The sequence below is a fragment of the Chroicocephalus ridibundus genome, chromosome 1 (assembly GCF_963924245.1).
Source record: "Chroicocephalus ridibundus chromosome 1, bChrRid1.1, whole genome shotgun sequence".
NCBI lineage: Eukaryota > Metazoa > Chordata > Aves > Charadriiformes > Laridae > Chroicocephalus > Chroicocephalus ridibundus.
In genome coordinates, this window is record NC_086284.1 from 134,214,592 (window position 1) to 134,229,327 (window position 14,736).

At 52.4% G+C, this 14,736-nt stretch overlaps 1 gene segment (V, D, J or C); it reads right to left on the reverse strand.

The window, feature by feature from the left end:
• Positions 1–13,915: 13,915 nt before the first annotated feature.
• LOC134524452 (T cell receptor beta variable 14-like) lies at positions 13,916–14,736 on the reverse strand. The segment is given in 2 exon segments: positions 13,916–14,240; positions 14,650–14,736. Coding segments are annotated over 2 exon segments (357 nt in total).

Genomic DNA, 14,736 nt, shown 5'->3' on the forward strand with positions numbered 1-14,736 from the left:
CATGTGTGGTTTGGGAATAATCCCAAATGGGATTTCAGAGTTTATGCCATTTGGGATTACAGAATAAATCCTCACTGAGGTGATGGGACTAACCTCAGGGGGGCTATGATATTACTGCTCAATGGCATTACAGAATTCTTTTCATTGAGATAATCGGATTAATCAAAAAAGGATTATGGGATTAGTTCCCAGGGGGGTTACGGGATTAATCCCCACATGGATTATGACCTCTCCGTCTCTGGGAAAGCTATCTGTGTCCTATAACCTGGTGACGTGAGTTACTGCAGAGCAGTCACTTCCCAGGCTGGACCTGAGCGGGCAGAGGTTTGGGCACAGAGATGAGCCCTGGCCCTGGGCAGGAGCATAGAGTGGCCCCTGCTTCACGCTGGGCAAAGGCTGACAGCCATTTGTCTTCCCAGGGCAAGGGCAGGTTCAACAGCAGGATTGTGGTCAACATGACAGGGTGGAAGTGGCAGGTATTTGAGACAGACCCCAGGCCTTGCTCCCACCTCCTGACTCAAGACACACAGAAAGGCCACCCATCCCATCCGGACCAAGGGACAAAAGGAAGTGGGAGTGAGGACATTCAGGCTGGGTTGGACTGGTCCAGAGTCCTCCAGGTAGAGTGGAGTGCAGCCTCAGGGGCTGAAAGGCAGCTGAGCTCTTCCATGTGATGGAGTGAGGAGCACTGGATGAAAGTCAAGCCTTGAAGACACTCATCTTGGACAAATCCTGGGGACCTCATCTAAGGCTGGAATCCTGTGTGATGGGACCCCACTAGAATCTCTTTGAAGTCACAGGGCTTTTTAAGAACCCCAGAACTGGTTTCAGCAAAGGTCTTCACCTGGGACACCTGAGCAGTGAAACAGTCTGCTTAGGGAAAAGGGACAGAGGGCACCTTCCTTCCACAGAGAGGAACTTTCTATCCCTTTCTCCCATCACCAGACAGCATTAACACACATTTGTCTTTCTTGGCAGGACTTTAATGGGAAACCAGCAGTCTACGTGAGTACCGCAAAGACCCTCTCACCCAAACATTCCCCCATTTTTCTTGAAAGACGTAGGGCACTGGGGAATACACCAAAGGCTGACGGAAGCACTTGGGGGGTGGTGGGGGTGGTATCCAAGGGTTTCCAGTCTGCCCTGCACTCAGGTAAGGTGTTGCGTGAAAAGGGGCAAAGCGGTTTTGGCAGAAGATAAACCCCCTTGCGTTCTAACACTCCTCACCAAGGTGGGAGGCTAGGTGCGGCTAGGTTTAAATTCTGAGTGATGCCCAATTCAGCACTATCAGTCCAATCGCTTTTAATATGTATTAAACTATTACGATTTGGATACACTAACAGTGGACTGCACCTTCAGTCTAGTCATGCTCATGAACTAGCACGGCCACTCTTGAGTCTTTGGTCGCGTTCAGTGAGAAACCAAAACGACTAGCTACTTAAAAAAGTGCAGTTTATGTAAACAACAGATATATAGGTTCTTAGGATTGCCGGTGATAAATACACTGTCTGCAAAGCACGTGCAAATGAAAGTATTTTTACATATACAAAACGCGCGACAGTTATAAACGATACAGCCTGGCTCTAAATGTAGAAAAAAGAGTCTCTAGAGAAATTTCTAAGTTTCCCGAGGAAGCACTCGGTATAATCTAAGTCTTACCCAAAGGCGTCCTTATGGGGGGGAAGAGAGGCTCAGCCCGTTGACTGATCCCAGAAGTCAGTGATGTAATTCTTTATGATGGTGTCTTCCCTGGGTATCCCCCTCTCTCGGGCTATTTTTATACTATTTGTTATCTTCAGGGTGGAGTTTGAGTGACTTTAGTCATACATGCTTTTATCATGATTGGTGTAAATTTCTCTCGCTTCACAATTAAAGGTATAGTTTACGAGAAATTCAGGGCGCAGACTCAAGAAGGAGTGGTTGCACCTTGGAGGCGGGTAGCCTTCGGGATGGAGGTGTGTTTTGGTATTATAATGACATTATAATGAGCAAAGTTCGCGCAAAGGACAGCATTTCATCAAAATTTGACAAAATGTTGGCTCTGAGCATCTAGCGGGCAGCTAATTGGCAGCTTATCTGTTTCACGGTATCATCCCATTCCCGTATCCGCTATACATCATAAGGTAAAGCCACGGAATAATTGCATCCCGTCCCATACCTCATGTAGCTTATCAGGGAACCACAGATGTTGTGTCCTTCATGCCAGCTGCGGCTATTTTCTACCTCAGAAGCCTCTTGATTTTATAGTTTTCCTTAATGTGTGAACAATGCTGTACTTTTGTGTATCTTAGCCAATTTAGTATTTATTCCACATAAGGTTTGTCTCTAAAATTGGAGCAGGTCTCTCAGGGCATGAACCAGGGCACATGGGAAAGTCTCCCTAAATGCAAACTTCTCCTTCAAGTGAAAGCCCTTGTGGCCTTGTCCCTGGGCTGCCACACTCCTCTGGCAAAGAATTTGTCCCCCTGCCTGTCCTGGTTCCGGTGGGGATAGGGTTAACTTTTCCTGGTATTCCATGCCATGTGAGCCACGCCCACCCTGAGCTGCCGGGGGAGGGGGCAGGAAGTTGCTGCTTAAAAGCGGGCTGGGGCATCCCGGGTCCAGCCGGTCGGCGAGCGGTGGGGAGCGGTGGTTCCGTAATCGCGTTTGTATATTCCCCTATCCGTGTTGTTGTTGTTGTTTGCCTGTTCCCTTTGCTGTTCTGTTAAACTGCCTTTGTCCCAACCCAAGAGTCTTGCCTTTTCTTACGATCCTTCCTGTATTAGGAAGGCACGTGCGAGCGGCACGTGGTTCTTTGTTGCCATCTGAGGCTAAACCACGACATTGCCTCAGCAGAATTTCCCCATCACAGATTGTGCCATCGCTTTTCAGTCTTTTCATGGGGAGCTCCAAGAAGACTCTGTCTCTAACTCATCCTCAGCTCCCTCCAGGGAACGAGAGGCTGCACCTAATGCTCCCCTGCATTCTCATCAAGCCCGGTGGAGGAATGATCCCCCTCCTGGCCCTGACACCTCCATTCTGGCTAGCAGAGCCAAGGGTATGGTGGGTTATTGCCACAGAGCACCTTATGGCCTGGGGCTCCTCACCTACAGAGCTGCGCTCCATCCTGAATACCGTTGAGACTTGGGCTATATGGCATACATCCGAATGTTCAGGTCACAAGGTAGTGGCGTGACCCAAGGACCATGGCACACAACAGCGAACACAACAGCGTACCCATTCCCTGGAGACTGCTGGGGCCAAGGGACCAGTGCACACATAGAAGTCCTCAGTGGCATGGTCCTGCCAGTACTCTGCAACTCAGAGCCCCTCGTGTACAGCAGTGTGTTGAGCCCTGGGTTACCAGCGAGGCACCTGTACTCTAGGAAACCACAGTGTGAGCAATCCCAGGAGACCCTGAATCCCTTGCCAGATTTAACTCCAGGTTGGCTTGGCTTTCCAGCAGATGGAGAAGGAAAGGGCTGGGTGAACCAAGACAAAATGATCTACTGTCAAACACAGGGCTCTGTGTGTGTGCTGGGGGCACATCCCTCGTTGCATGGAAAGGTTTGTGCTATGCTGCTCCGCATTTTGAGTCACTGTGGGCCTCCCTCAGCACAGAAATATGTGCCGGAGTCATTGAGTACCGCGTTATCTATCGCCACAGATAAGCGGTAGCCCTTAGTCCCATTACTCCAAAAGTGATTTCTGAATTCCTTCTCAATCTCTGCCCTGCCACCTTCCACCGAATATACAACCAACTGCAGAGTGGCATCCTTCCCTGTGGGAACTTGTACCAGGACATGGCTGAATATGCATTGTCCTTTTGGGAACAGTTCAGAACCACAGAGTCTCCCACTCGGAAAACTGTCTGGCGACTGCTGAAGGGCCTGGCCTGCAAAGAGAAGGGAAGAGATGTGAGGAGTGAAACACACTGAAGGAGATGGGGTGGCATAAGAATCTCAGCAAGCTCTATGGGACAGTGTCCCGTTTCGCTGAGACACACAGGAGAAAAAAAAAAAACACAAACCAGCTTCAAAGACAATGACAAATTTGTTATGAAAAACAATTACTTCGGTACTCTCAATTGAAGTATTAAAATGGGATAGAAAAAAGCACGTTTGTAGATGTGTAGAGTTTTCTGAGTTTAGAGGTTGAGGAAAAGCTCACCTCGTTCATTGCCCATCGTCCCCCGGGAAGCCTTGGGGAATGAGGCACTGACAACAACTGGGCACACGGCTGAGGCAGCAGCAGCGGCTCCAGGGCAGCTCTTCAAGTGGAAGAGAAGATCACTTACCCACAGGGACCAGGACGGCCACAAGGAACCAGAGGAGAACCATGGGGAAAGGCCACCTCCTTCCAGCACCCTGCCCGGTGTGGCAGCACAGGCACAGAGACGTGCCAAGACGAGAGGCTGGGAGAGGAAGAGACACGTGTCTCTTTGCAGGTGGGCAGGGCGGTGAGAGAGAGCCTGAAGTGTGAGGAGGCAGCTGGCTGGCTGGGAACAGCGGGGAATGACACCTGCATGCAGGCATGAGGTGCATCCACCCTGCTCCACGCACTTCCTGCTGTGTCTGTGTGTGTGTATAGGCAGAGGTGGGGGACAGGGGTGATCACAGGAGCAGGATGGGGCTGTGTGGCAGCCGGAGTGCGTGCACGGCACAGGGATGCACAAGGAGGCACCAAACGAAGGGAAGAGAAAGAGAGCGTAGGGATGCATGTTTGTTGTGTGCCCCTCAGCTGAGTCTTCTCTCCAGCAGCCTCACACTCAGGCTCCCAGCCCGCAAGCTGCAACGTGGAATCTTCTCTGCTTATCCCAGTGCTGCTCCTCATGTTGCCCAGGTATGGGAAAGGCTGCTGACCTCTCACCCTGCTGTCTACTGTAGTATGCCAGAGAGGAGTTCTGTAACTGTTCCTCTCTTCCTCCAAAGGGACATCTCAAGGAGAGAAAAGGCTGCCTTTGGCTCTGCACTGGGACCGGGACCCCCAAGAGTTCTCTTGGGAGACCGCACCACAGAGCAATTTGTGAGGAGAAGGCTATTCACCGTGGGATAGGCTGGTACAGACTTACCTTCTCCATGCCAGAGAAGAGATGACACTCTCTTTCTTGGAGCATTCTGCAAAGGAGCAGCAGGACGAGGATGGGCAGAGCTGGAGAAAATCCTGTCTTCTTCTCTACATGGGGCACGGCCTGTTCACCAACCCAACGCTGTGAGAAATCACTGCTGGCAGGAAGTGGGGCCCACAGTGTGTCCACACTGACACCCTCTCTGTGTGTCAGAGGCCTGACAGAGCTTCTGCACGTCTCTGCCATGCTGTGGGCCCAGCAATGCACGGCAGTGTATGGACAGCCCATACAAGAGAGCAAGGGATCTGGCTGCTCAAGGCTGTCATGGGCTTTGCAGAGAAGATGTACCCCTGTGTCCATGCAGAAGGGTGCAGCAATGCCAGCAGCTCCCACACCCTCTGTTCCAGGTCCAAGCAAACCCCACCGCATTCAGTAGCACAAAAATGCCTGTAGAAGATTCAGGAATGACCCCAGCTTCCTCATAGAAAAGGGAGAAAGAACCAAGAGGGTGGGCTAAACTGTGCAGGCAACAGGAAGAAACCCCACAATACCCCACAATAGCCCCAGCACTCCAGCTGAGAGGAGGCTGGGCTTGATGTGCCCATGGGAAGGGTCTCCATTTCCCATGGTGTTCCCTGGGGTGTGCAGGCGGCAGGGCAGGGCATTGGGAGCCCTGCAGGGCACATGGGATGCGAGGAGTTAGAGATGTCAAACGGGGCACGCCTGCTCTCTTGGGCCTTGTGCTTAGGGCTGGAGAAGCCCGTCTGTCAGCATGGGAAGCTGCACTGTGGGAACCTGCTGGAGAGCCCCGTGATGGCCTGTGCTGCGCACCGGTGTGTGTTAAGACAGAGATAACGATCTAACCCATCAGGAAACCTTCTGTTAGCTGCACAGCTTGCTAACGTAATCTGGAATTTAGATATATCCTTGGGAAAGGTAAACTGTGTGAGGATGAGGGGGTGGAAGGCAGTGATCCTGACCCAGAGACCACTGTAGATGGAGGAGTCAGTGATGCACAAAAGAGTGAACCCGAGCACGCGCCCGCCTGTGCGGTGCTGCACCTGCAACATGGCCTTCAGGCCTGTGCTGTGCTGCACATTCCCCCTGGCCACAGGATAACCTCAGGCAGGTCGTTGTAACGGAGCAGGACGTGGGCAGCTCCCGCTCGGTACCGGCTCTTACGCCACGTGCCCGGCCTTGCCTTTATCTAAAGGTGCACCTTAGGTAGAAGAACCTCTCATGCAAACATCGTTTCTGTGTGACGGTGAGAATGATGAACTCCAGGGCTGCCTGGAGTTAAATGAGAGGATGTCTGCAGAGTGCAGATTGAAGAGAGAGAGAAAGAAGAAGGTGGGGAGAGAAACGGAGGCAGAGAGTGTAAGAAGTGTTGAGGGAAGTGGCTATAATGGAAATAAGAGCTAAACGGAGAGAGAGGCAAGGAGGAGTGGGATGGCATGGAGAGAAAGCAGGACAAATAAACTCACAGAATCTGAGAAGAGGATGAAGGGCAGGCTAGGAAGCAGAGGAGGTAAGGAGTGGAAAGGGTTCATCCTGCCTTGTGCAGCTCTGACGAGGAGGAAAGCAGGTCCCCTTTGTGCAGGAGCAGGTTTGCGCTCAGCTCCCTCAGCAGCCTACCCACTGTGTTTCACTCTCAGCACAGTAATACGTGCCAGAGTCATTCAGAAAGGCATGCTCGATCGAGATGGTCATCGCGTCTCCTTGTATCCCACTGCTCTTCAAACGGCTGCGGAGATCCTCCTCCACATCTGCTTTACCACCGACAAATGCAGAAACCACCAGGATCAGCCTGGAGTCCTTCCCCAAAGGAACCTTGTACCAGTATATTTGTGTGTTGGAGGGGTTCTTCTTGGAACAGCTCAGACTCACGGACTGGCCTTCTCGTATCACTGTGTCTGGGGACTGTTCCAGAGACAGCACTGGAAGAGAAAAGGAGGAACATCATTGAGGAAGAGGAAAAAATGGACAAACATTAACTGGGCACTACGCGTTGGTAGAGAAGAGGGTGGGAAGGAACAGGACAGATTAAGGAGCAGTGGAAGGGATGGGACAGCTCTTCCAATCAGCAGGGGAGTTTCCAGTCTCTCTCCAAGAGGCAAGAAACATTCCTGGGCAGTTTGTGTCCAAAACATGAACCATGTGGGGGCTGAGCACAGAAGAAAAAATAGACAGCCCTTGCAGGAGATTCAGGGATTCCTGCCCACGGCATTCAGTGCCCATCCTCAGCACTGGGAGCTTTGGGGAATGGAGCTCTGCCAGCAAGCGGGGATGCAGCTGGGACAGCAGCAGTGGAATCGCTGTAGGTGCTCAGGGGTGAGTTGAGATCACTTACCCATAGGGGCCAGCATGGCCACAAAGAACCAGCAGGGAGCCATGCGGGAAAAGCCCCTGTCCTTTCAGGGACCTGCCTTTTGTCGCTGCCCAGAGACATGGGAAGAGGAAGCCCTGGGTGAGGAGGGTGAGACATATTAGACATACTGGGGTTGGGCAGGACATGAAAGGTGAGAAAGGATTGGCTGGCTGGGAACAGTGGGGAAGGACACACACAGTCACAGGAAACTATAAACCCTGCAGAGATGGGGGGCGGTGGGTGTGTGTGTGGGGAGGGGAGAAGGGGGGTTGCATGGAGAGGACCATGCGGAGGTTGCATGGGAGTCTGAGTGCGTGCAAGGCAGAGAAATGCTGAGAGTTCCCCTCCTGCTTCTGAAGTCCTCAAGAGCTGGAGACATGAGCTATGCAGGACACACAGAGCTCCCTTGCGTTTCCCCAGGCATTTTCCCACTCTCCCCCCAGCCATGGCTTATTCTTTTTTTAAATGTATATGAGGGGTCACTCTGTGTGGGCGGTGTGGGTGTGTGCAGGGCTCCCTCCAGCCCTGGCTCAGCAGACCTGAGGAGAGGAGTAGGAGAGGAAGGTAAATGCCTTTGAAGAGTGTGGCCCAAAGGCGGAGGCATGAGGGAGAAGAGGCGCTGAGGACTGGGGCTAGGGTGGCTTCTCTCTCCACTTTCCTTGCTGACAGGCAGTAGCCCAGCTTCCTCCAGAGATTGTTTCTCCCTGGGACCTGGGACCCAGCTGGGGACCCTTTGTTGTCTCAGCCTGGTGCTGCAGCTGTACAGTGCGATTTCATTCACTCCTGCTCCACCAGTGACACCGCTCTACTGCTCTGCTCACAGGCTCAGGGGACTCCAGCCACTGCCGTCCTCCCCACAGCGCCCTCGGGTGTCTCTGCCCAGGGGGACAGCCACATGGCCTCTCCTGAATGGGGCAAACTCGGCGCAGGGATGCGCAGCTGGCAGAGTGGCAAGAGTGAAAGGAACCCAGGCAACAAATGACAGAGGTCTCCACCATGCCCAGCGCTGCTGGCAGCACCTTTCCCTCCTCATAGGAACTGTCGGAGCCTGTGCCTGGAGCTCTACCTGGTGACAGGCAAAGAGAAGAAATGGCAATGGGCTAGGATCCCTGCTGGTACTCCCACCTCATGCAGAAGAAGGGCGCAAATCCTCATAAGATCAAAAAAAAAGGACCAAAAAGAGCAAAGAAAACAAAAGTGACAGAGAAGGAAAGATAAAATCTGCCAGAGGAGCAATAATGTCATTAGTGAGCAAGCCTGTCCCCAGACAGCTGGTGTGAACAGATCTCTGGACTCTGAGCGCACACAGGGGTCTATTCATTCTGTGGGCGTATGCCTATAAGTGGGAGACTTTACCCTGATATATCAGACTTCTGAGACACCTCATTCTTGGGGCCACCTGGCTTTGTGCTTGGGAGACTGCAGTCTGCGTTACTGGGAAGGGCTTCATGCATGGGCATGCTACAGCTCTGCAGGTATGACACAGCTGCACGGTACGGAGAAAGACAGCCCGAGCTGAATAGAGTGTGTAGGTCTCTCTGGAGTCTCATATGCTTAACATTGAAGTTTTCCTCCCGTTTGCCTCTAGAAAAGTGGGGATCGTTGTCTGCCTCTCCAAGGTGGCTAACATTTTCCTCATGATGATGCACAGATGATGTACTGGCAATATCAGCACAAACAGAGGCAGCACAGAAATTCAGCGTGTCTCTGATGAGGTGCATTCCATCTTTCCCCCCAGCATCAGCTCTGTTTCCCTGCCTCATGCACATCTAGAGGTTCTTTCCCTCCACAAACCGTCCTCAGCTTTTCCAGTGGTTCTGGGTGCTTGCAGGAAGCGCAGCTGGCCTTGAGCACTCTGCAAGGTCCTACCTTCTCCACAGAGACAATACCTGATGCACATCCCAGACATTCAGACTCTCATCTGCCTTGGGAAGTAACCCCGTCTCATCACTGTCTACCCTGCTGTCTATAGAAACAGAGAGAAGGCTGCACGTACAGAGAGATTTGTGCTCAGCTGCCTCAGCATCTGAATCAAGGTGTATCCTAGCGCAGTCATATGTGCCAGAATCATTCACTGAGGCAAAATCTATTGAAAAGGACACGCAATATCGCATACTCCCACAACTCTTGAAGGCATTCTGAAACTCGTCCTCAAACTCTGCCTTTTCCCTTTCCACTCCACACACTGCAGTATGGTACCAGCTGCAGTATGGCATCCTTTCTTTGAGCCTACTCCTACCATGGCATGTAGGGGCGTGTGGTTCCCATCTGGAAACAGCTGAGAGTCACAGCTCCTCCCTCTCGGATGACTACATCAGGAGGCTGTTGAAGGGCCCACACTGCCGGGACAAAAGAAAAACAAAAGAAAAAAGTAGCGGGAGTCTAGGCAGAAGGTGAAATGGTGTGAGGAGGAAGGGGATGAAAAAAAAACCACAAAATCTAGCAGGGGTAAGAGATGGGGTGGGTTTAAAAGCTATGGGCAAGTTTCTCATCTGTCTGTGAAAGACCAGGAGAAATAGCTGACAGCAAATGTCAATATTTGAAATGGGGAGGAAATCAGAAGAAAGGAGCAGTCAGCGATGGAAATCTGCCCATGGTGGCAGCACAGGCAGCACAGGCACAGAGACGTGTGTGGAGGAAATGCTGAGGAAGGAAGATAGGCATGACATTGGGGGTGGGCAAGGCAGTGGGAGAGCACCTGAAATGTGAGAAAGGAGATGGCTGGCTGGGATCAGTGGGAGAGAACACTCACACACAGCAATAGGTGGTATGAATCCTGCACAGGTGTCTTGCTGTGTGTCTGTGTGTGTGTGTGATTATGCGTGCAATCACAGGAACATGATGGGGCTGGATGGGAGCCTGGGTTTGAGGCAGGGCAGGGGGGATGCTGGGGGTTTTCCCTTTCTTCCTTTGGCATCAGCTGAGATCTCCAGAAAAGAAGTATTACGCAAAGGACACAGAGATATGGGGCACGGGTTCTGCTTCGCTGTCCCACAGCTGACACGCCATTCCAGACGCCCTGGAACTTCACAGGCCCTGACCCCACAAGCCACAGCGTGGTGTTGTCTCTGCTCAGCCCTATGCTGTGCATGCCATGGCCCCAGGCACCAAGCAGGCTGCTGACATAACGCTCGTGGCGTGGCTTGTAGCTTGACAGAGAGGAGTTGCTCCAGGGAACTACTGGAGCGAGTCCAGCGAAGGGCAACCAAGATGATTATGGGACTGCAGCACCTCCCTTATGAGGACAGGCTGAAAGAGCTGGGACCCTTTAGCCTGGAGAAGAGAAGATTGAGGGGGGACCTGATTAATGTTTACAATCACCTAAAGTGTGGGTTTAAGGAGGACAGAGCCAGGCTCTTTACAATGGTTCCCAGTGACTGGACAAGGGGCAATGGGCACAAGATAGAACATAGGAAGTTCCGTTCAAATACACGGAAAAACTTCTTTACGGTGAGGGTGACAGAGCACTGGAACAGGCTGCCCAGGGAGGTTGTGGAGTCCCCTTCTCTGGATATTTTCAAGACCCGCCTGGATGCAGTCCTGAGGGATGTGCTTTAGGTAATCCTGCTCTAGCAGAGGAGTTGGACTAGATGATCTCTAGAGGTCCCTTCCAACTCTGAAGATTCTGTGATTCTGTGATTCTGTGAAATGCACCTTTTTCCTCCAGAGAGAGATCTGAAGGGAGAAAAACCTACCCTTGGCATTAGACTAGGAGTAGAGATCCAATGACCGTGCCAAGAAAACTTCCCCGTGAGAATGATTATTTGGGGGTGAGGGTAGTAGGAAGAAGATCTTCAGGAATTCCCCCTCAAGGACATAGAACAAGGTAACATCTAATGCCTGCCTCCTCCTTGTGGGTTATTTCTGGTCAAACAGGAGACTTCCTTTCCCTCACACGGATCGCATCTACTTCCAAATGTCCAGTGTTCTTGATGCTCATAGGGACAGTCAAATCTTGGTTCCATGGATCCCTGGGGACTGGCTCTGTGTGTTCATGTCATTCCGAGAGTGGGTCTGGGGAAAGGTCAAGATCCCCCATGCCCTAGGGAAGCAGGGAGCACACACAGCCCCACACCCATACCCCTCCACCTCCATCCCCATCTACCACCCTTACCATTCCATGGCAAGAGCTTCCATGGGTGGAGTTCAAAAGCTTTCAGCACAATGGTGGAACAGAAAGGTGGCCATGGGCAGCCAGCATGCGGCTGCGGTCCCTCCTCACTCCTGGGATTGGGGGTGGGAGGTGGTGGTGAGACACCTGCTTTGCTCCTTGTGTTACTCTTCAGAGTTTCCCGTGTGCTGGGAACCCAGACTTCACATTCTTCTCATGCTGAGAAGCAAACAATGTTGTCCCTTCCTACAACCAGACTGAAAGCACTGCATGGGGTCATGAAGTGGGGCCAAGGCCTCTCCAACAAGCCCAGGTGAAAATGCACCCAGCCCAGGGCAGTGGTGAGTCAGGCTGCGGTGATGCTCTAGAGAATGTGCAAAGAGTAATGAACCTGTTGTGGGGGATACAGACCATAGACACAGAAGGACCAGGTAGGTGGAGAGGGAGGTCTCCTTGAAGACCTCACTCTCCCCGCATCTCAGGGCAGGGCTGAGCCCAAAGTTCAGGACTCGAGCTGGGATCGTGGAATCTTCTCTGCTTATCCCAGTGCTGCTTGTCATGTTGCCCAGGAATGGGAAAGGCTGCTGACCTCTCACCCTGCTGTCTACTGTAGTATGCCAGAGAGGAGTTCTGTAACTGTTCCTCTCTTCCTCCAAAGGGACATCTCAAGGAGAGAAAAGGCTGCCTTTGGCTCTGCACTGGGACTGCCTCTTCAGAGACTGCACCACAGAGCAATTTCTGAGGAGAAGGCTATTCACCATGGGATAGGCTGGTACAGACTTACCTTCTCCATGCCAGAGAAGAGATGACACTCTCTTTTCTGGAGCATTCTGCAAAGGAGCAGCAGGACGAGGATGGGCAGAGCTGGAGAAAATCCTGTCTTCTTCTCTACTTCGGGCACAGACGGTTCACCAACCCAACGCTGTGAGAAATCACTGCTGGCAAGATCTGACTTGCTTTGTGTCCACACTGACACCCTCTCTGTGTGTCAGAGGCCTGACAGAGCTTCTGCACGTCTCTGCCATGCTGTGGGCCCAGCAATGCACGGCAGTGTATGGACAGCCCATACAAGAGAGCAAGGGATCTGGCTGCTCAAGGCTGTCATGGGCTTTGCAGAGAAGATGTACCCCTGTGTCCATGCAGAAGGGTGCAGCAATGCCAGCAGCTCCCACACCCTCTGTTCCAGGTCCAAGCAAATCCCACCGCATTCATTAGCACAAAAATGCCTGTAGAAGATTCAGGAATGACCCCAGCTTCCTCAAAAGAAAAGGGAGAAAGAACCAAGAGGGTGGGCTACACTGTGCAGGCAACAGGAAGAAACCCCACAATACCCCACAATACCCGCAGCACTCCAGCTGAGAGGAGGCTGGGCTTGATGTGCCCATGGGAAGGGTCTCCATTTCCCATGGTGTTCCCTGGGGTGCGCAGGCGGCAGGGCAGGGCATTGGGAGCCCTGCAGGGCACATGGGATGCGAGGAGTTAGAGATGTCAAACGGGGCACGCCTGCTCTCTTGGGCCTTGTGCTTAGGGCTGGAGAAGCCCGTCTGTCAGCATGGGAAGCTGCACTGTGGGAACCTGCTGGAGAGCCCCATGATGGCCTGTGCTGCGCACCGGTGTGTGTTAAGACAGAGATAATGATCTAACCCATCAGGAAACCTTCTGTTAGCTGCACAGCTTGCTAACGTAATCTGGAATTTAGATATATCCTTGGGAAAGGTAAACTGTGTGAGGATGAGGGGGTGGAAGGCAGTGATCCTGACCCAGAGACCACTGTAGATGGAGGAGTCAGTGATGCACAAAACAGTGAACCCGCGCCCGCGCCCGCCTGTGCTGTGCTGCACCTGCAACATGGCCTTCAGGCCTGTGCTGTGCTGCACATTCCCCCTGGCCACAGGATAACCTCAGGCAGGTCGTTGTAACGGAGCAGGACGTGGGCAGCTCCCACTCGGTACCGGCTCTTACGCCACGTGCCCGGCCTTGTCTTTATCTAAAGGTGCACCTTAGGTAGAAGAACCTCTCATGCAAACATCCTTTCTGTGTGACGGTGAGAATGATGAACTGCAGGGTGGCCTGGAGTTAAATGAGAGGAGGTCTGCAGAGTGCAGATTGAAGAGAGACAGAAAGAAGAAGGTGGGGAGAGAAAGGAAGGCAGAGAGGGGAAAAAGCGTTGAGGGAAGTGGCTATAATGGAAATGAGAGCTAAACGGAGAGAGAGGCAAGGAGGAGTGCGGTGGCACGGAGAGAAAGCAGGATTAATAAACACACAGAGCCTAAGAGGATGAAGGGCAGGCTAGGAAGCAGAGGAGGTAAGGAGTGGAAAGGGATCATCCCACCTTGTGCAGCTCTGACGAGGAGGAAAGCAGGTCCCCTTTGTGCAGGAGCAGGTTTGCGCTCAGCTCCCTCAGCAGCCTACCCACTGTGTTTCACTCTCAGCACAGTAATACGTGCCAGAGTCATTCAGAAAGGCATGCTCGATCGAGATGGTCATCGTGTCTCCTTGTACCCCACTGCTCTTCAAACGGCTGCGGAGATCCTCCTCCACATCTGCTTTACCACCGACAAATGCAGAAACCACCAGGATCAGCCTGGAGTCCTTCCCCAAAGGAAGCTTATACCAGTATATTTCGGTGTTGGAGGGTTTCTTCTTGGAACAGCTCAGACTCACGGACTGGCCTTGTCGTATCACTGTGTCTGGGGACTGTTCCAGAGCCAGCACTGGAAGGGAAAAGGAAGAGCATTGAGGATGAGAAAAAATGGAAAAGGCTTAACTGGGCACTGTGGGTTTGTAGAGAAGAGGGTGGAAAGGAACAGGACAGATTAAGGAGCAGTGGAAGGGATGGGACAGCTCTTCCGATCAGCAGGGGAGTATCCAATCTCTCTCCAAGAGGGAAGAAACATTCCTGGGCAGTTTGTGTCCAAAACATGAACCATGTGGGGGCTGAGCACAGAAGAAAAAATAGACAGCCCTTGCAGGAGATTCAGGGATTCCTGCCCACGGCGTTCAGTGCCCATCCTCAGCACTGGGAGCTTTGGGGAATGCAGCTCTGCCAGCAAGCGGGGATGCAGCTGGGACAGCAGCAGTGGAATCGCTGTAGGTGCTCAGGGGTGAGTTGAGATCACTTACCCATAGGGGCCAGCATGGCCACAAAGAACCAGCAGGGAGCCATGCGGGAAAAGCCCCTGTCCTTTCAGGGACCTGCCTTTTGTCGCT